At 38.8% G+C, this 23019-nt stretch overlaps 1 protein-coding gene and 1 long non-coding RNA gene across 2 annotated transcripts in view; one reads left to right on the top strand and one right to left on the bottom strand.

Annotated features, from left to right (window-relative positions):
* Positions 1-1095: 1095 nt before the first annotated feature.
* On the bottom strand, positions 1096-8681 carry slc5a1 (solute carrier family 5 member 1). Its single transcript, XM_018670532.2, has 15 exons — positions 8482-8681; positions 7786-7857; positions 7306-7410; positions 6973-7032; positions 6694-6798; positions 6475-6580; positions 5947-6027; positions 5647-5855; positions 4927-5062; positions 4673-4780; positions 4436-4586; positions 4167-4335; positions 2816-3031; positions 2610-2715; positions 1096-2504 (listed from the first exon to the last, which is right to left on the bottom strand). The coding sequence occupies exons 1-15, from the start codon at positions 8614-8616 to the stop codon at positions 2290-2292; spliced, it is 1974 nt and encodes a 657-aa protein (XP_018526048.1). The 5' UTR covers positions 8617-8681; the 3' UTR covers positions 1096-2289.
* Positions 8682-15001: 6320 nt separating this feature from the next.
* LOC108879283 (uncharacterized) overlaps positions 15002-23019 on the top strand; it is a 39459-nt gene continuing 31441 nt past the window's right edge. The window contains exon 1 of the long non-coding RNA XR_001960318.2: positions 15002-15185. This is a non-coding gene — a long non-coding RNA (uncharacterized LOC108879283). The remainder of the gene's footprint in view (positions 15186-23019) is intronic.

A 23019-nucleotide genomic window follows, 5' to 3' on the forward strand; every position in this document is an offset into this window, starting at 1 on the left:
TAATGTATTATAATACATTGTTTTATTATGATTATTGATGCATTAATGTTCACATTACTTTAACTTTAACAACTTTATGTTCTCCTAGGTAGCTCGGTCTATAATAATACAATGATTCAGGTTAGGTACAAACCGACCAAATGTGGCCCAAGTAGTTTTTACTGTAAGAGGGGTCAAATTGTCTTGTGCAGAGGTCTGCATGTTAATGTTGTATCTTGTCCTTTGTAATGAGACTCTTGTGCCAGTAGGAGGCCATCTTACCTTGCTCTGAGTCCTTGCCTGTATTTAACGGGGTGAACATGCAAACTCCACACAGAATGCCCCCTCACTGTGAAGCCACAGTGCTAATCGCTGCAACACCGTGCCACTTTATTTTGGAGACCATACTTCAGAATATATCACCTCAAACAGCTACTGTGGAGCAATACATAACCTCCTTCACAAACTGGATCAAGTAGACAGACCTCTTTGCTATCAGCCCGCCAGGTCAAAAACCTTACAGACAATATACAGTGCATGGGAAAAAGACATTAAAAGGCATATTCAAAACAAAACATTAAATGACTTTGTCATTATTTATAGGTTGTGAATACTTAAAACCTTTCTTCTTCAAACTTTAATTCACTAGTCTGTCACAGACTATTCAGCCTTTGTTTGCAATTTTCAAGAAATTCAAAACATGTCTGGTCTCCTCATTACTCATCATCCTAGGTAAATGTGGCTGACAGATGGGATGCAGCACTAAAAACAAAAATGTGTCCTCTGACTGTCAAAAGCGAGACAAGCCTCATGTTGACTTTTGACTGTGGCTTGTTACACTTAGTCACAACGCTGGTCAGCAAGATCATTGCCAGACGTATGACTCAGATATATAAGATGATATGCAGCCGGTGGAGAATAAGTTGGGAATAAAAGAGACAAACTTTAAAGAACAAAGCCTTTTAGTCCAAGGCAGAAATCATAAATCATTAAACAGTGGTGCACGTATTCAAGACTTAGTGCTATTCACTCAGTGCACATTAACCACAGAGTTGGTGATAAGAGATAATAAATGTATCTTAATGGGAATGCCTCACAAGTCTTGTGGTAAATTAAAAGGTGATCATGTGTGTTTGTCTTCCTGCATTTATTTACCAAGTACATAAAAGATGGTATAATCTACCTCAGTATGAGCAGATTTTACCACTAACTTAACATGGAGCAAAATAAACAGCAAACCAGTGTTTCACATTTTTAGCAGGGACAACAGTGAACCACCAGAGGGAAGTAAAGAGAGTGTGACTGACAGTGACTGAGGAATTCAGAACACTTCTTCCCTGACATGTTTTTTATTCATTAACACCTAAAACAACAAACAGTAAGGTGCATAGATTTAAGAAGTGACAGCCCTCATGGACCTTGAACACACATAAAGAGAAAAACAAGGCTTAGGTAGAATGAGGTAGCAAATACAGTAATTATCGGAAATTTAAAAATCTTCTACCTTGTACACAGAAACGTTTATTATGTGTTGCAGGTAAGTTACTAGCATTTTGTTTATCACATGATTTCTTCTTTTTCATTATTTAAGGCAGCAAAAATGAGCCTGGGTCATATCACTTTCACGTCACGTACATGTAAACTAGAAAGTCTATAAGACAATATATATTTTCTCATCATAATCAAATTTTACATTAATTACTGCTAATGCTAAAACCTTTTTAATCATTTCATTGAGGACTTGTGGCTGTTACCACAAATTAAACAATAATTTTCATTACTTCAAACAGTGCTGCTGCAGTCTTTTTAGGTGAAGGCAGCTTCATTCATGAGCTGTTTTAAATAGCCACCCTTGCTTCCTCTTATTGTGCTTACACTCACTTAAACAGCAGTACAGACAAGGCACACAAGGCAGAATACTTATAGTTAAAACTACAAGATCTATAGTTGTGCAGTGTGTCAGATCCATGTGTGGAGTTCTAATGCATGAATATTTATGCATAATTTTAACATGTGTTTAATTGCAAAACATGTTAATATACTGTATTATAGTATGATTTCCTGGGTTGCTTTCAGAGTTTTACACACGTGCATAGTTAGCAAAAATATATTTTATGTTTGGGCAGTGTTCAGCAGCCATATACAACATATATAAAGTAATTATGATAGAGTATAAAAAGGTCTGCAAGTGCATTATTATATGAGGGTTGTGGCTACAGTTTGTTGGGTCATTAATTACATTTATGTAAAATCCTGTCACTTAAATATAAATTACAGCATCCCTGAGCAACTGGAGTCAGTCGAGTTTCTTTAACCGAAAAAACCGTGGCAGAAAACAGCCACACACAGGAGTATGATGGCATTGACGTTGACAATGTTCCTCCATAGTGGCACCTCCGAGGTGTCTGTGAGCTTTTTCTGCAGCTCTGCCTGCTCCTCTGGACTCAGCTTGGGGGCTTTTTTCTGCTCCAGGCCACAGAAGCACATCACCGCCTTCTTGCATAAGCCAGCCTCCTCCTCGGGTTCTGTGATGGAAGAGACAAAAACAATGAGGAAAATCTGCTTGCATGTGTGTGCAATAGACTTTAATGCATCTATCTGTGTTTATACTGGACTGGTCTGCTGATTACCTTCTATGTCCATATTTTCTGATTCATTGTTATCAACCCAGTCATCCTGTTCAAGGTCCACCCTCTCCTCCGTACGGTTCCTCAGGCTCCAGCAAAGCCGATACAACTAGACAGACAACACAATAACACGGATTGAAGCTAAATTTTTATAATGTTTGTCATGAAATTAATTATTAATCTATGCTTATCTCACAGCAGTCACGTACATGCTTGTCATCGATGGGTTTGGTCATGAGAGAGACTCCCATGATGATGATGCTGGATACAGCAAACAGGATCATGGAGAAGTAGAGGTAGTGGACCCCACATATGATGGTGGGACAGTTGCTGGGCTTAACACAGCTGCCCGTCCCGTAAGCGAACTCAGCTATCATCCTGGACAGGCCGATAAACAGGCCAATGATGAGGCCATAAAATGCACCCTGAGGAAAGAAAGAGGTGTGGACACAAACACTTGCTTTAAGACAATGACTCTATCCAGTGTATAAAACATGACTATAGTCTGGTATTTAAAGGACAGGTTTGAAATATGTGTATTTGCTTTCTTTCCAAGAGTTAGATGAGAGAATTGATAAAGGGGAAGATTTTGTTACTTGTGGACACAGTCAACTACCTGTTTTCCCCTGTGTATGTACAGTCTTCCATGCTAAGCTAACCAGCTGCTGGCTCCAGAGCACTAGAAATTAGCTGAAGCAGTAATGGCTACAGCATGAATGAGTTTGTCAGATTACGACACGTTCACACCTCATTTTAAAAGTCTTTTGACCCTAGCCTGTTGTTTTCAGACCATGTAACATATACCTATATTATTCAACTGCTTTATTGTCACAAGATACCAGAAGACAAGAGGTCAGAGGAAGCAATAAAAGGAAAGCTGTTACCGATGACCCTTAACCAGTAATTACGCTTTTCATAACAGACTACATTGGATCACACATAAAAGTTTGCTTCTTTGTTTTTAGTGCTAGCACCATCGTTCTAGGAGTGTCAGTGTGTGTTGGTCATTCCATGATTTTGGCTTGCTGTGAATTTTGATTTAAACATTAGTGTGTCCCAGACGATGTATCCTACTTACTTTGGTGATGCCTCTGCTTTTTGTTCTTGCGCCACCTTGATGCTGACAACTACTGGATGGATTTTTCAATTTGTCCAATACTCTGGTTTATACCTCTGTGGTGGAACTTTCACATTTCTCACCAATCCTGTGTCATTTTCATGTATGAAAATACCCAAATACTGTGTGTCCTTTGTGTGTCCAATTCTTGCAGAATATCTCTTTGTGTAATTAACTTTTTCTGATACTGTTATGTATCATTTCTTGCTAACACATGGAAGAGAGTAGCTAATTTCATAGAGTTTAGGTATTTATTGTCTACATAGAAACTTATTGTCTGCCAGCTAACGTCAGACTACAGGAAAGATGTAATGCTTAGGAGACAGGCTGAAACCAGTTTGATTTCACCAGCTTGGCTGTGGACTCATACAAATACTGAACAGAAAGCAGATTTCACTTCAAGCTGAAATGTGTGGATAAAGAGATGACAAGTGGAAACTCACTGTCTCATTGACACGTTTGCAGAAGATGGCGAGCATGAAGACTGCTGCAACGGGTGGTGCAAGGTAGCTGGTGATGGACTGGATGTAGTCAAAGAGCTGACCACTCTGGGCTGACTGCACCACAGGGATCCATGCTATGCTCACACCAATCAGAACCACGATAAACACTCTATACACAGTCAAACACACACATGTGGAAATAGTAGCGGTTTAGGAATTTTAACTGGAATTGGAATTTAAAACTGAACACAACACCAAACATGACTTACCTGCCCGCAATCATGAGTTCCTTTTCACTGGCGGAGCGGCGAATCTTAGTGTAGATATCCATTGTAAAGAGAGTACTGGCACTGTTGAAGATGGAGGTGAGTGAGCTCATCAGAGAGGCCAACATCACAGACAGCATAAGACCTCGTAGACCTGAAATGGATTACAGAGGATAATATGAAGAAAAAGGTAGCAGCTTGCACTCGAAGCTCATCAGACAAATGTCTCCAGCCACCTACCATTGGGCATGAGATCCACCACTAGTTTGGGATAAGCAATGTTGCTGCAGCCCACGCTAGCCTCACAGTATTTTTGACATTCTTCCGGGTCCACACACGCTACCACATCTATAACAAAATGAATAAAATCATCAGGTTAGTCAGAAATGTTTCAATTCCCCATTATCTATGTAGTAAGATATACATGAGCTGCAGTAGTACTTTCAGTCCAGTGATCTTAAATAATGAGCTTCAAAAAACCACAACACACTCACCAGGGTAGAGGATCCTGCTGATCATCCCAGGGAAAACCATCAGGAACATAGGCAGCAGCTTTAGGTAGCCGCATAAGATACAGCCTGCCTTAACGTGAGATAAACTCTTGGCTGAGAGGCAACGCTGCACAATCACCTACAGTACATCAACAGTGGGAAAAGATCAGTAGAGCTGTGATACGATCACTAGTAAATGGAATGGGTAAATGGACAGAAACATGGTTGAAATGGACTCCAAACTCTTCTCTCCCTTTCAGTTTCAACTCAAAATATTTGCAGAGTAAATACAACACTTAAGCCAAAGAAACCAATCCGACATGCTTGCTGATAAGTATTCCATTCTGCTAACGGAGCAGGGATAAAGGGAAGCTGACCATAATGTGTTCATGTGTGTGCTGGATGTCAACATTTGATTTGGCATCTACTTCTTCACTGAGGTCCAGTGTTAGTCTGTCTGTAAATCTTATCTCAGTTTCTGGGAGTGCATTAAGGCCTAACTAAAAGCAAGTAAACTGAGGCTGCTTGATGCTGTCTGGCAACAACAGGTGAGATAAAAGGTGCATAAATGTGTGTGCAAATGTGCCGGAATCAATTGAATGAGTCTCTGTGCGTGCATGTTTATGACTGTGAATTGTTGCTAGTGTTTAGTCATGAGTGCCACTGAGTCAGCACAAGTATAGTTCGCTCACTATCAAAGCACCACCCATTTTCTTGGCTCACCTGATCAGTGCACCAGTACCATGTGGCCTGAATGGTGAGCCCAAACACCAGGCCAGGCCACGGCAGGTCTCCTGTAATTGCATCCCTAAAAATATGGAAGGAGTCAGCCCGGGGCTCGTAGCAGCTTGGACTGATGCCAGCTGTGATGGAAGGGATGGCCTCCATGTAGCGCTCCTGGAAGCTTTCATAGCCTCCCACCTCATTGAAAGCTGAAAACACATATTTTTACTCTCACAGACAGGATTTGTTCTGTCATAATAACTGATAAAAAGAGCAAAAAAGAGGAAAATACCATATTACCAAAGCCCATGAGGATGAATGATCCCACAATCATGATGATGGTCTGTAAGGTGTCTGTGTAGATCACTGCAGCCAGTCCACCTGAGATACAATATGTGAGGTTATCAACATTTTATTGCTACATCTATTATGTATCATTGAACATATTAGAGAGAATTTTTGTAGATGATCCAATTCATTTCACCAAATTAGACATTCAGGGTTAAGTGGTGTTATGTAACTCCCTTATTATGTAAAGCTAAAGTTCAAGTGTGGATGCATTATTACAGAACAGCAACAGAGGGACAGTTCCTGCTTATCACTGTCCATGGATAGTTAACCACTATAAGACACCACAGATAAACTAGCTAAGAGGACAGATTGTACATGTGTGTCTACATCCCTGTATATGCCCTTAACCTTTACCCCCATCCACGATCCCATTCATTAAGTAGATAAGAGCTTCCATCGTCTTCAGTTTATGAGTTAAAATGTCAATCTGTGAGTTCAGTGGAAACAAGGAAATAGATGCATCCTAAGTGGACAAACCTGTGACGGTGTACAACGCGGTAATCAGTAGTAGCATGATAACAGCGAGATAGATATTCAATCCAAGAGCCTGGTTGATAAATATGGCACCAGAGAACATGTCTGCCTGAGTGGAGCGAAGAGGAGAAAACACATTGATAATATAATATTAAAAATATAGCATGTGAGAGATGATAGGGACTTGACTTGTGGTTACAATGTGGTGTTACGGTGACTTACCGAGATCTTGGTGAACACATACAAGAAGAGGGACAGCACGGAGAGATAGATGCGAATACGCTGTCCTCCAAACCTCTTCTTCAGGTACTCGGGCATGGTGACCACCTAAACACACCCACAAATCATTTTTACTTGATGTTGTTGTTTTTATAACTTCCAACTCCTCTTTTTTCACAGCCAAAATTACAAATTAAGATAAGTTGCCAATAGTTATGAATAGACATTAGGATTGGGGAAATAAATATGTATAAGTGTAAAGAGTATAGGTTCTCTGTTTACCCCAGCTTTGATGTAGATAGGCACGAAGACCCATCCCAGAATGACGACCACAATAAGAGCCTAGAAAACACACACACACACACACACACACACAAGGACACAAACAATAAATAATCAAGGCCACCATTAGCTCAAAATGCTCCTATAAAGATAAACTTGACTTTTGTTGTAGTTCTGATTCCTTTAATCCTCATGGGGTGAAACTGATGAAAATCTCCAGACTTATCATCTCACCTGACAGAAATAACTGATAACATCTGTGTCAAGGGTTAGAAATAAATTTGTGTAAGAAGTGATAACGGTGTAATTGGCAGACCAGACACAATTACTCACATTCCATTCAAATCCACCAATGGCTATCCCTGCAGCCGCGGCAGTACCAGCAATTCCTACAAAGTGGCCACTGCCAATGTTGCTGGCAAAGAGTGATGCTCCGATCTGTGGAGTGCACAAATCTGTCAGTGATGCATGTGCAAAATTTCCAAATTTTGACAGGTTTTTGGAGTGCATTTGATAACAAACAATAATAGAATAGAAAGTGTGCATTAGAAAAAAAAAAACACTTTTATGCCACATAGCAGGGTAATAAAAAGCAGTAGATGATTTACACACCTAATTACTCTAAAACCTGATGTTACAATGTGCTTTCATAATAATGCTGAATAATATTTTATACTACCAACTAGCACAGTCAATATGTGTCTCTGCAGCCATTATAAGTGGCTGATTAATGTAGACAGGAACTTTTCTGAGCTTAATCTCAGCAATCATGGAAGTGATTCTTTCTCTTGTTCTGCAAATGAAATTACCCACCGGCCACCACACCATACTCCTTCCTGCAAGGAAAAAACCACCAACAGTGGATCGGTTGGTGCGAACCATAGCCTGCAACAGGAGAAGGGGACATTTTCAAGAATCAATAAATGCACTGGTGGGAAAACAGCAGCAGACAGTTGCACTCTGTTTCAACACTCACTGCATATTTGTTAATGATTACATTTTATTTAAAATGCTGCTGCTGTTACAGCGATCACAAGAGTGAAAGAGCACAACAGGAAAAAAAAATTGCATCACTGCTAAAAAGTGAATCAAATCTAACTAAATATGTGCATTCAGAGGAGTAAAAATCCCCTGATCTGCAATACAACAATTGTGAACAATGTTGTTAGGTAAGATGCTGTGATTGCACAACATCAGTCCAATCCCCATATGTCTCACTTACTCCAAGGCACTGCTGTAAAGGTGTTAATAACTATACCTTTGTTGCTAAAAGTGAGATGCATTTTCATTTCATCATCCTATGAATAATAATATTTTTTTGTCTTCTCCAACATTTAAAATTAGTATAACATTTTCCACTGTAGCCCAGTACATACAGAATGTCTTTTAATTTTGTAGACTGATAAAATAAGCTACAACTCTCCAAAACTGTAAAACTGGTGAGGAGTTAACTATTCACAGGGAAGAAAGGATTTGAAGAATGGTCATATAAAATACTGGATGACTCACCCATACTCCGACAGCTAAAACAACCACAAAGTAAATCACAATAACAGAGATATCAGCTGCATTGTTAAGGGCCACAGTGGCATTGTTGCTTCTTGCATTGTTCCTAAAGGAGAATCCATAATATTCTTGAGGCATTTTGCTGAGAGGGTGACCAGAGAACAGGAGTGTGTTTGCTGGAGTCGTTCCTCTTTGACTGAACCACCTGCACAGACTTATATATGTGGGTAGTGTGTGTGTGTGTGTGTGAGTGAGTGAGTGGGTGAGTGGGTGTGGGAAAGATGGGGTGGAGGGAGAGAATGTATTTACCTAATAAATGACCAGATATTGTGTTTGGTTATCTGGATGTGCAGGTAAAACTTGCCAGATACATGACTGTGGATGTGAAAATTAAATGTGTAAAAATGTGTAACCTTTTAATAAATAACATTGTTAATCATCAACCCACAAGGAAATGCCTCAAGTAAAGAAACAAGTGTTCCTTTAAAACAAAGAACCCACAAGTAAACTCCATCAATAGTGCAGTTTAATTCAATTCAATTCAAATGCATATGATGACAGATATAACACAGAAATAATGCAACTAAAACAGTAAATTAGAAAAAGGAAATGGTCTATCAAACATTTCTTTTACAAGTAACAGTTAAGATACTTTTTAAATACTGCTCATCAACCCCTGTATAGCTGATAGAAGTAAGACTAGGTTACTATTTGTTAACCTATAAAAACTCTTCTCACAAGTCCTCATTTGCCCTGTTATTGGCCCCTCACACTGACTTTGACACCTCTGTCACTGAGTAAAACAGGACTAACTGATAAGAACAGTTGATGATAAGATATCTTATTAGTGTCCGAGAACAGTTTTGGTAATTTATGTTAAAAAAATCTGATTATTAATTATATGAAAATATCTAACTTTGAGTCAAAGTGAGGCCTTCAGTTTTGATCTACAAGTAAATCCTACCAACAAGGAAATATTTCAACATTTACTGTAAGTCTATGACAAATAAAGAGCCCTTAACCCCACCCACAGTGAACACTAAACATCCTTAATACACTTAAGTGTTAATTATTAGTCAAAAGGCTGGAGTTTGGGGGTGGGCTGTAACACTGACTGAGAAATAGCAGATGACTATCTGGTTTTTAAAAAATAGCTTATATATGAGCCTCACCAGCAAACATTGAAACACAGGGGCACATTCAATACAAATGTAAAATCAAAATATTTTTAACAGAAATAAACATAACTCATCTAATTATTTAGTCACAGTTACCGCAGAAGAGCTGTGCAAGATCTTTCTCACGTGGACAGACATTTTGAGTTGTTTAAACCAACTTTTTCCAAACATATAAAGAAAATAAGCTCTGGTACCCATCTTTGGACACAAGGTGAACTTGCTGTCCTCCAGTTTTTTCAAATCTGTTTTTTGGCTGGCTGTGTTCCCATCATCAGTGCAGACTGTATATGAGAGAGAAGTGATAGAGTTTCCTCTGAGCATCCAGAAATAACCTGTAGGGAGGGATAGTTGGTTTAGATACAGTGGAAAACAGATTGAAAATATGTCACCAAAATAAATCTAGCACTGGACAATTCCAGAATAAATGTAACAGAGTTCCTTCTCTAGTTCTGCATCTGTAATGAAGTTGAGACCTTGAGCTAGATAAGAATAGTTTTGAATAATAGAAACTTGTATGTATAACTTTAAATGGTCATCCTCAGTTTCTACAATCATGTTATTTCCCCTTCACTTAAACGTATTGATTGATTGATCGATAGATCGATTGATTGATTGATTGAACATTACAGTCTGTGCAAGTGAAAAGAAAGTACTACCAGCAGCCACTAGGTGTCTCTATATGACAGTGAAACAAATTGATGAGCCAAGCGACTATGGGCTCATACAGATGAAGTATGGATATTTAAGGGTGTATGTTTTATCCCTCACATTTACTTTACAAACATTTTTACATCACCTCTGAAAGACAAACCATACAATAATGTTAAAGCCCTTACATAGTCCACACACACACACACACACATACACAGGTGTTTTCACTTATACTGCATGATTAGGCCTCTTCTAAAGACTGCATAGACAGATTGTGCCTGATTGACAGCTCCCTCACTTTCCCCTCTCTCTCTCCCACTTAATTCCCAAATCCAACCTGACTAGAGGTTTAAACAGAGACATTAAAAACATCAGTGTGCGTGTGCAGGGCCTTAAGTAATATCTGTGCAAGAAAACACCAGTGAAACAGTGTACGTGACTATAGGTGTGGCTGGCCAGATGCATCTTTTAGTTAGCATGAGGATGAGCAGAGAGAAAGTAAGAATAAAACTGTGAAAGTGCAGCACCACTTTCTGTGATTTGAGAGTGATTATCAATATTTTAGTTTCTACTTGTGCATATGGAGTTTATGTAGGTTGTATATTAGTTAATATAATGATAGACATGGCAAACGTTCACTGTGGGGCCACATGAGACACACATCTCCTGTAATAAAACACATAATCACAGATTAGAGTCATTTAAGATTAAACACCCATAGTAGCTGATTATACATAGGCAAAGCAAAAATGTCCGTAAGTGTTAAGTGCCTTTTTAATAAGATCAGACACCCTAATTATAACCTACAGTAATTAAGACAGTAATTATGTAATTGAATCTTGGTATTAAATGGCCTTGGGCAACCAAGGCCAAAAAACACTACTGTCTAATTTGAACTCAATAAGTAGTGATTGGTTTATTGAAGGCTGTTGTACTGAATTGAATTAGGTGTACCTACAGTGATAACAACTCAGTGTACAGTATGTGTTCTTGCCTGTTAATTAATAGCAGGTCTAGGTGTAAACCTGCTATTCCAGCCACCAGATTTCACAAACCAAAGTACCTGCCACCAACAGTTGCGTCATTTCTCACCACCTATGCCCCCAGTGTTTGCGCCGACCCAGTGAACTGCTGCTTGCAGCTTTATCTACTGTTGCAATGCTGACATCCATGTCCAAGGTTATAACACTCTGTCACTGCTGAAGCAGTGGGGAAAGAGCAAACGAGGAGCTAGGCAACAAAGCAGAAGGGAATTATTGGTAATATGATTTATGATATGGCAGAAAGATGAAATCATATTTTCTTATAAACATGAAGAGTTATGATTGGATTAAAATATCATGGGTTGTATTTATATGCAATTTTTAAATCATTGTAATTATCAGAGATTCTAACAGCCATAAATTGATGAATGATTTATGATTGCATATTCATATAGTAGCAGTTCAGATTCCAGTCAAATATATGGGGATATGGGAATCCAAAAAAAAAAAAAGAAAGAAAAGAAAAAAGAAAAAAGGAATTAAGATGTTTAATAGTTCTTGTCAAACCAGAGGAGAGCCATCTAATTAAACACAGTAAATATGCTTTTCCAAATTTAACTGCAAGAACATAATCTATGGAGATGGAAAAGGGAGCCAGAACAATCACTAAACCACTGCAATGACTACTACCACCCTGGCACTCTACAGAAACGGAACAGCTTGGATGGTGGTAGACATGTAAGGGAGTGAGATGAGGGAGTTACCAGACTGGTACTGTTACAAATGGCTGCTTGAAATGTCTAAATGGGGACAATCAATATTCACTTGAATGAGAATCAATCACTGGAATGAGGCCAGCACTCTGTGGGGATTAAGGCTCGGTCACACCCACTGATTTCAGTCCTGATATTAAACCCAAGAGGAGACTTTGGCCTTCTTTAACTCTGTAGCTCCAGACAGGTCAACATTTTCTCAAACATGTTCGACCTCATGTGGTCCAGTCTACTCCTGTTTTCTCCTATGGTGTCTGCTGGTGTTTAAAATGCCACAGGGCCAATCACATCCCAGGGCAGCGAGACCACAAACAAACACTGCTGATTAGTGCAAGAAATTGATCTCCTGTAGGAGTCCATTCATCCCATACATAGTAGTCTATATAAAAGTGTGGGAAAATACTGTCGTTGTCTTGGCAAACAGAGCAGCTATTGAGTGTCCTGTGGTCAACACAGACACAGTTGTATCTTCAGCTTCTTTCTCTATCTACAAATATGTAGGATTCAGGGCACTCTGGCAGAGGGGCCCATGAACTGAACCAGGGAAACAAATCCACTGGCCAGCCCTCAGAAGACAGACTTATAGACAATATTTATCTTGTGACTTAGGGACCACAAGTTAGTGCTTCACATTGTGCTTTGTCTGTGTTTTAGTTTAAAAAAATAACATAAAAGGACATAAAGCTGCCACATTATTGTTTTTGCACCATCTGAGTTTATTTAATTTTCCAGTAACATCGGTAGCTTGTGATTGATTGATTGATTGTGATTTTTTATTTTGGAAAGTTAATAGAAATATGCCAACGTCAATCAATGGAAAAACACAAAGGAGCAGGACTCAGCCTGAAAGTGCAGCAGAACATTAAATGGTTATTTCAAGGAGAGTGAAAATATTTAAAATTTATGTTCCTCTTGATATTAGTGACACCTCTGGTGATAAGCCGTCATTGTTATGGCGTTTGAAATCCACATACACTAGTCACAAATACGATATTACAGTACTAAATTTCAATCAATCATTGTTATATAGCTACAAAAATGACAGCAAAACCTAATATATCCATTAACTGTCTCTACTTTGAGTGCATTTCTTCTATGGAGGGCAACATGGACATTTAATATTTTTTGTTCAGCTGTGCTTCTTCAATCCAAAATACATAAATAATCTCAAATTTTTATTTCTGTATGTTCATAAAAAACTTTCTTGTAACACTCTGTCATTTAGTTTTTGATTTAGTGTTGATCTGACTGCTTTTTAACTCATACACAATGGATTAATATAGTTAATCATATAATGATACTAAAGAGTGAGGCTGAAGAAGTAACTACCTATAAATCTTGTAGTTCACGTGCTTAACTAAGAAAACTCACTTTCACAGTGGCAGATAGTTATCAATAGATTGACTAAATTATTGGACTTAGGCTAACTATTGTGCAGTCAATGAACAGTAGAGAAGGATGCGGCAAAATTCACTTGTAGGCCAGAATAATTAATGAGCAGAAGTTCAAGTTGTATTCACAACACCATCTCTGGGCATGGTTCCATATTCTGTAACAGAGGAGCATTGTAACCACAAGTTATGACAAAGACAGAGGTTTTCACCCAGGGAGTGGTTGATGTCATATAGGGTAGTAGACCCGGGTGAAGGAAGCGCTTTAGGGCGATCAGCTGGAACTTGCACACAGGCCCGCAGCAGTGATTGGAGGTGAAGCTCTCCACTATGTAAGACCCCCAAAACTCCCAGTAGCATCTTCTGAGCCTCAGATCCCTCATCAACTAATAGCTACTCTTCTTCAACAGTTAGGGTAACAGAAAAGGAGGTGGAGGCGGGGCCCATTGCAGGGTCACATGATTAGTGAGAAAAATGTAAATTGACACTGAACACAGGTGTAACCAGTAACATTGTTAATTATTATATTGTTGGTTCCACCTGTGTTTTCCCTGCAGTGCCATGTAAAACTGTCTGCTGTGAAAACAGGTATGAATCTGACTGCTTTGGGAACAAAGTAAATTAATTGTATATTAAGAGCCTTGTGTCTTAAGTGTGCAAAATCACAGCAGTTTAACTTGTAGGACTCCATTGCACAACTGAAGGTATGAAGGTATTGAGTATTGTAGTCCACAAGTCTTAACAGTGAGGTCTGACAAAAATCTGGAGAAGATCATACATGGCATTGCATCAAAAAATAAAATACTTAGTGTAACTTACTGTGGCCTTACACTCACTATTTCTGTTTTACTTTAACTATACGAGAGACGTTTGTGGCTATGTTAGCCACAAGGTGGCACAGTAGTACAGCTCTGCAAAAATGATGCATCACTGTGACGTGAGGGAGAATAAATTGAGAGTTTTTACAAAAAAAAAAAAAAACACTCTTAGATGGAGTCTGTATTTCTATTTAATATTGCTTAATTTCATGAAATGCAAAACATTATTAAATGGTAAGGCTGATTTTCACCTTATGTACTATTTGGCAACAACTCAGTATCAGAAAAATTAAATCACTAACCACTGAATAAAGCCTATACCACACCCCAATAACATAAATACTTTTTACTGCAGGACACCTTGTGTCACATTTCTATTTAATGGTGGGTGTTAAACATTTAATATGTAGGTAACCTATTTGTACAAATACAGTGATACAATCATATATTTTGGGCCTTAAAATTAAATAACATTTCCATTCTGCCTTTAATAAATGGCGTATTTATTTGACAACACGCTCCTTTTCAAAACAGGTGGAGCGGATGAGACTGGTACTTTAAGAGAGTGTAGCTCTGATGTTGCTAGGCTAGGCTAACGAGTTTGTACATGCACAGCTGTAATTAATCAGCTAATTAGTACCCAAAGTGTCTAGTAAGTCCAGTTAAAAGTTCTGGGATTTTTTTCTTCTTGCTCCCGTTTAAGTGCTAAAAAAATCTATTTCAAGCGAGTATGAAGAAGTCAACACTGCTAAAAGGTGAACAAAACATGGCGTCAAGAAATGTCATGTTAGAGGATGCTAATGCTAGAGAAAACCTGTCTGTTTTCCAGCTTCCAGCAGCCTGAGCCACGAAGGAAGGAGTGAAACCAGGTGTGTTACCTGCTGTTAGCCTATCTGGACATAGCTACAGAAAGGTGAGCTTTACAGTTTAACGTCGTTGGAAGTATTCTCATTAGACACGCACACAAACTTAGCAACTACTTTGACAAATGTATCTTCTTGTGGTGGAAGAAAGACTTTTTTACGGGGCTAATAGTACCACCGCAATTAAGACGTATTCCATTGCAGACACACGTCCTGCTTTATACTACTCAATGTCCTTTTGCAGTCTTCACTGGAGGCTACATTAAGCTTTTTGGTCACCATCAAGTGCCCTTCAGTGGAAACAGCAAACTTTCTATGGCAGCTTAATTCAAAAATTGCCAGAACCCAAGAATCCAGTCAGCAGCTGTAATCAGTACCCCTGCCTAACCCACAAGTTTGCCATATATCAATTAATGTGTGGCATTTTGATTAAACACAACACTATTTAGGAACATGCACCATTTGAGCACAAAATTACACCAGAGCTAGATGATAAACTGAGAATTGAAAGTATATGCACTGTGGTCTTGTTATGTGTTTATACTCTTAGCTATCAGCTGTTAGTTTTTATCAGCCATCAGTCATAGCAGGAAAAGTACAGGCGTCAACTAGATTGACTGTCAGCCATTTACAGGTGACTTAATGACCTTGAAAAGTAGCATTTGAGTAAAAATATACTCAGCTGCATGCCCAAAAGTTAAATACTGTAAAACTGAACTGAACTGAGCTGAACTGGATTGTATAATTTTGAGCATGAACCTATCTCTGACCTGTAGGGAGTGGTGGAGATGTGGGTGGGATAGCTGCAAATCAGTATACAGATAATTTGACTGTGGTTGGGAGAGGACAGGTGAAAATTGCTGAAGGTGAAGGTAATTAAGGTGCTTAACAGAAGGGACTGTAACTCAGAGAGGAGGTCAGCAGAGGAAAGTGGTGACTAAGTCAAGGGTGTGCCCCGCCTTTTCCCTAATGTGCGCTGGGAAAGACTCCAGCTCCTCACAACTCTGAACAGGAAAAACAGTTTAGAGAGTGGATGGGTGTAACTACAGTTCCACAAAATGGAAATACACAATTTAGGTACCTCAGACCTGCAGTTAGATAAATACTGATGAAGAAAAAACAGTTGGTAGTGTAATAAAGTTGCCAACAATTTTTTTTAGACTCAATTTGTGGTCAGCTCCTTTCAGATTTTACCACAGCAGATCTCCAATGGAAGTCTAAATTGGGGTTTTTGATAAAGAATATTGTATTTTCAATCTCCACCTTACCATATACTAAAATGAATGAGAGAAAGAAGCAAAATGTTAAAGGTTTTTGGGTATATATAAACTACATAACTGAGAGTTTAAAATTGAAAGTTATGTCTGCATCAGATTAGTTTTATTCTTTCTTTTTCTTTTAAGCCCTACCATACTCCTGCAAACATGTCAAATGAAAGAAGAAATGAATGGGAAGTACCAAGGGCAAAAAGTTTAGAATGTTTTGAGTGGGAGTCAGTAATAAATGCATATTTTATTATTATTAGAAGAGGATAAATCACGGCTAAAATGATCAAAAAGGTTAGGTTAGTTCATGTTAGTGATAAAGCATTAGAGGCATTTTTAGACGAGTGTAATAAAGTATGGCAGAAGGGCAGACTGCCCAGAATTTGGAAGCCAGTAAGCCTATTAATTATAGGTGGATTGCTCTTCTGAAATTGTATCTTTGTGATCTTTGTGAAGTAATGGAACATATGACAACGAAAGGATTTACAGAGGCTGGAAAAATATCATGTCTTTAAGTAGGGTCATGAAATTTTGGGTCACCATGGAAATGGAGATAAATAGAAGATAAATTGGGAAATAGTTGCAGCTGTGGTCTTGACGTGGATGAAAATTAGGATTTAATCAAATTAAGAGGTAGTCATTCATCAGGAAGTGAGTCACAATATCATTGTATTTACCTGGATTTTTACTCTGGTCCTCCTGTTTGAGTAGCTAAAAACTACAGTTTCCAGCTGTTTTACGAAACTTACTGAACAATCTTAAAAGTGACACTACATATTTGTGAACCATTTACATTTTCAGTGGGAACTGAAGGAAGTGAGCTTGAATCTGAGTGTCACAGACAGAATGAGGATGTCAGAAATTTTCTTGAGAAATTAACACATTGCTCGTGTTGGTCTTTTCATGAATTGTTGAAAAAAATAGAATAACAATAGCCTTATCTTTTAAAATGGCTGCTGGCTGTGATATTGTGACTTCTAAAGAAACACTGTCATAGTGAAACTGGCTCATACAAGTTCTCATACAGTGCTATTATAGTTATATTTAGTAAAGCATTCAAAAAATGAGAAAGAATCAGTATTCTGTGTTTCTTTTTTGTTAATATAACAAAAGAGATTAGGTGGTTTGCAATGAGTGCATGGAAAAAAAAAAAAATTCAAATATGCTCTAATGGGTTAAATGCATTATCCTGTCACTTGGTCGGAGTGGTGCATCCACTCAGTTGTTTCCAAATGAACCAAACAAAAAGCAGTAGTAGAGTTGGATCCAGAAGAATGAGGATGTGTACTGAGGATGTGTACTGTGTGCGAGTACTGAGGTGAGTCAGAAGTTCCTCAACCTGGCCAGGTCATCTCAATGACCAGCACAGTTTCTAATAAGGCAACACCTAAGTGTCATCATTTTGACTGGGAAACCTGTTATTGATACAGAGCTACTTCTGCTTCACAGCCTGAACTCTATCCTGAGCTGCATTAGTATAACAAGAGCAGGCCAGTGATTTGATTTTATGCACACGCACATCGATATGTCAGTCAGTCAGTCGGTCATGAAAATGATTCACTCGAGGACCGTTGTCGATCAAGGTCACGCTCATGGAAAAGTGACACACCAGTTCACTCCTGGAACAGCAGATGTGCAGTGCCTGGCAGTCAGTCAATAAGGGATATACAGTGTATGTTTGTGTACATTAGGCAGTACAGCAAATGACACATGGAGTTTCATAAGTCAATATATTTTTAGTCACCCTAATAATACCCGCAGGCTATTCTGCCAACATCTAAACACCTCAAAGTGTTAGGAGATACAGCAATTGCTACAGACAAGCCACAAATTATGGCAATTAGGGGAAGTTGGCATTTAGGAAATGTGAACAGATAACACATTGTCCCTCCACAATTCTAAGAGCTGGATAAATATTGCAGTTCAATATAGAGCAAGCTGTTCATAAAATCACTGTGCCAAGACAGGGCTTTTTACGCCCTTTGCTTGACAAAAGAATAGATGGAACTAAAAGCAGAGGGATAGTGAGGCTGAGGAGACATGATATACCCTGTGGAAGTTGGGTGCTTTTCAATTGTAGAATGAAAGAAAACAGACAAGACAACACGCCCCACATCATAAACCAGCTGCCAACCACAAGTCATACTGTCGCACAAAGCAAACCACCAAAACTGCAAGCCTCCATTATCTAGTAATGTAACTACTGCACAGTGACATAGCATTATCTGTACCAAAGGTCTGGTAAGCTTGGCCACAGTTTTCAGCACATCCAGGTTTCAGCAGAGAGTGCTGCTCCTCATAGTAGCACAACAACTACAGTTAACTTGTTAGGCTAGACATTATTCTGCTATTTATGATGTCAAGAGAGAGGTTCAGTCTTGAGCTGACTGTTCCCTGGGAGCATTGGATTCAGAGGAGGCCCATAAGAGAACAAAAGCCATGTGTGATGAGGCTTGATAGAGCAATGCCAAAGACTGGAGTTAGGTTGACTATATATATACCCACAGAGGAAGGCTGTAGATCACTGGCCAGACTGTCTGCAGGGCCTGCAGTCTTCTGGCATATCCGCCTGGCACAAGAGGAGGGCTAGCAAAACGACAACAGAGCCCACAGAGATGGTTTCAAATTGGCTGTGGATAAAAACAAAATGATTTCAGCACAACAGATATTACTGGGATGCTCATATTTCAGGGATTGTAGCACTCATGTAGGTATAAATCAACAGGCAACAGTAACCCTAAAATCTGCATGGCTGTTGATATTAGGTATTGATCCTCAGAAAATGACTACAAGAAGATGCTTTGCTGTGGAATGTTGGATATCTTTTTTTCATGTAAGTGTTATGGCTTTAGGGATGGCAGTGTCAGTCTGTCAGGTGATCAGCTTGTTCATCTGTCCATCACTTTGGTCATGACTGAAATGTCTCAAAAGCTACTGAATGAAGTGCCATTGATTTTGGACCCAGATGATGAGTTTTGTGATCCTTGTGCCACCATAAGTTTCACATTTGTGGTGTTCAGTGTTTTGGTTTATGACTAATACCTGCAAAACAAATGACATTCCTATCAGCCTCAGCTGTACTTTGTATTTAGTGCTATTTAGTAAATGTATGCATGTTCATGCAACAAACTAAGATTTAAATACGATAAACATACCTGCTTAGTATCAGCATATTAACATTGTCATTGCCATTAGCATTTAGCTCAAAGTGCTGCTGTGTGTAAGTACAACGTCACAGAGCCACCTGCAAGGCTGTATACGCTTAGCTTTTTCTGAGAAATAAAATGTAGCTATAAAATATAAGATTTTAAATTGTCAGTTCTTAAACTTCATTTGAACAACAAAAAAAACTGTTAACAGTGTTTCTGAAATTGGATATTGTGCATAAATCACTGATATATTAGCTACACTTCAAAGACTTAATGGTAATTCTGTTTACTGGCTGCTCACTGACCAATGGCTCTGTTCAGTTGCATTTTTAGCACATTGAGAAATTATCATGATTTAAATTTAAGCAGTGCAGTATTCTGCAGTATTTTATTTCAAAATCATTTGTGGGACTACAGCAATGCCTGCATTAGATGTAAGTCCAGTTTCTGCATGGATAAAACTACATGTAGCAAAAACTAGGAGAGAGGAAGAAAGGTGTAGCCGCCATCTATAATAGGTGTCAGATGGGTCAGGAGACGGATTTGTGAGGAACAGTGGCTCTAAGTGAGTCAAAGACAGATGGTTCACAGCCAGATGTCAGGGAGGGGTTGATGATATCAGTCAGGAAGTAGAGCAGATCAGCAGCAATGGTCCGGGAGGGAGAGATGGGAGTGGGTTAAAGAGGGCAGAAGTTAAGTCAGCTCATGGGAATTTTTTTTAGGACTTCATTTAGGATGGGTTGAGGGAGACATTAAGCTCATGTTAGAAGGGTCAGTGGAGGAGACAGTGACCAGAGGGTAGCCTGGAGGATGATCCTCGGCTGTCATCACTCTCTTTGCGGAGTGAACAGAGGAGCAGTGCTGAGATGAGAGGATAGAGCCTCTGTCGGTCAGAAGCAGAGGACTGGATTTAAAGTGGCAAATGGCAGATTTGCCAACAGATAGAGGTGAAGACAGGAAGAGATGAGATAGTAAAACTCTTCCAAGAGAGCCAGATTTGTGGAATTTTCTAACAGCTGCCTGTAGGCTCATCCATTTGATTCACCAGGCGGTTTATCGCCAAGGAGCAGGTGGGAGCAAACAGACAAGCCTAGAGGAAAGGGGAGAAGGTCCATATGGGGATAACAGGGCAGGTATAAATGTGGAGGAGAAGACACAAGAAGCAGTGAACTGAAGGGAGTAAAGAGAGGGGAGCTGAGGACAGGAGAATGCAGGGAAATCACCAGATATGGTGTTAATGGTGTGAGGAAAACCAGATCAGAAGGGTTCTCAAAGAAGTGAGTGGAGAGGGATACAAGTGCTAGTCAACAACACGCAAAGGGTCAAGAGAGGTTAGTGGCAAGGGCCTTCTTCTTATTTTCTCTTTTTTCTTTTTGAAAAATGTCTGAATGATTCAGGAGTCCTGGAAATAGACAGAGCAGTGAAACTTGCCAGGGATTATAGATATTTATTGTTTCAAAACTGTCATCATAGGGCCAAGAATTTCTATTTGTGCCCATGGTTGTTTGTGAACTACTTACATTTTTAGAAATGCCCTCAGTCCCTTGTCCTTATTAGATATCGGATGTCTCAATACTGATGACAAATCTGAGTTTGGCCCGGCCCCAGCTTAAATCTTACATCTATGGACAAAACTCTTTTGACGTTTCCAAAATCTAAAAGTAAAGACAGAACTACTTCTGATTAGGGTTCCCAAACATTATAGCAACCTGTTAGAGCTAGTGCTGTAAGTGAATGTGGGTAAAGATTGCTAAACTTCTTGAATACATATTTTCAAAGCTGCTCCTGATTCACTTATACTTACCATTTAAGTATAAGTGGCACATGGCACAATCCTGGCACCTGGATTTCATAGCAGGATGCATCACTGTGCAACATGCCGCAGGACAAAATGACACGATATCTTAATCTTGTGTCTTATCCCCATTTCACCCAGTTTTTCCATACTGTATCTAATCACATTTCATTTGTTGGTTGTCTGTTTGATCTTGTACAACAATTAATTGGCAGATTTACTTTGCTGACCTTCTTGTACAACACTAAGGTATGTGACCTGCATTTGGCATCATGTTAGAGTGCTGCTATAAATATCACAAAATGTTGAGAGATTGTGTCATTTCTGCACAGGAAATTGTTTGTTTGTTTGTTTTAAAAATTGGCACTCATTATCAAACTTTTTGAAGCAAAGTGGTAGAAAAGAACTTTCCTCATACTCCTCCTTAGTCCTGTCTTCATCCCAAGTCTTACCTCCCTTTTACTGTATCTTTTATTTGTTCTGTTGACCTGTTGCTACATGTGTTATATTAATATTTGTTTTAACTTTTATTATATGTGAAAATAGTCTCTGCAAAACCAATTTGTCTTTGCTCATTAAGGCCAGAGGTTTGTCTAATGCACTCTCTGCGGTGAAAACTATGACTCTGAGGTATTTGAAATAGATTATATTACTATGATCTGTGACAGAGGATGTTTACTTTTATTTAGTTCATCTTTCTCACAGATGTTGAGTTTTAATTTTGCCAAGCTTAAGTTAGGAATTTAACCTTCTGGGAGATGCAGCATCAGCCAAAAAGTATATATTTTGTATTTACCGTTGCTATTTGTGTTAATTCTCAGCAGTTTCACCCAGAGCAACCAGACTGTCATAAAGTTACCCCATGATAATTTTTCCCAGGTAGTAAATCAGTCCATTACTCCAGCATCAGCTGCTTAGCACAAGCTTGTGACAGCCTGACCTTAGAGAACCCCAGGACCCACTAGTTTACCATTTGTACTTAACATTTCACTTAACGTTACTTCCTGATTGATTTTAATGAACAAACAGAAAACATTTCTATACCTCCTTTGACTTTTTTTTTTTTTTTTTTTTTTAGCTCCCATTCTGTAACTCATTTTCTCATTCTGTGTCATTTTTTATTGTTGGCACCAACTCCTACCACATGACAGTCACAAGGCATGATTTTAGCAGAACTCTCCCTCCTCAGCAGTGGATTTTATTTATGTTCATCTCTCAAACAAATTCCCACTGTTGCTTAAATCAATCCACAAAAGAACGTCCCCATGACCTGAGGACATTTTTCACACAGAGATGTAAATTAAGCTTAAATTGATAAAATATTACATGAACAAAAATCATTTAAATCATCAGCCACACAGAAATGTAATGTTTCATGTATCATTTCATGTCTGAATGTCTTTGTGAAGACACTTATAAAACCTTTATTTAGAGCATGTGAAGCATTCTAAATAACAGGTTCTATGCAGTGGTTTAGGTTTTCCAAAACTTCACCGCATAAACATTTGCATTACAGTTAATAAAATCAAATTTGTGTGAGACTTAACTCTTTAAAGACTAAAAATGGCAAAACATAACATATACATACTGTATTTGGGGACTCTGACAACCCCGCCAGCAGACATGGGGTTAGCTGGGGTTTTATACACTAATTAGAGGTGAATCTGTGTGGCAC

The sequence above is a fragment of the Lates calcarifer genome, linkage group LG9, assembly GCF_001640805.2.
Source record: "Lates calcarifer isolate ASB-BC8 linkage group LG9, TLL_Latcal_v3, whole genome shotgun sequence".
Taxonomy (NCBI): Eukaryota; Metazoa; Chordata; class Actinopteri; family Centropomidae; genus Lates; species Lates calcarifer.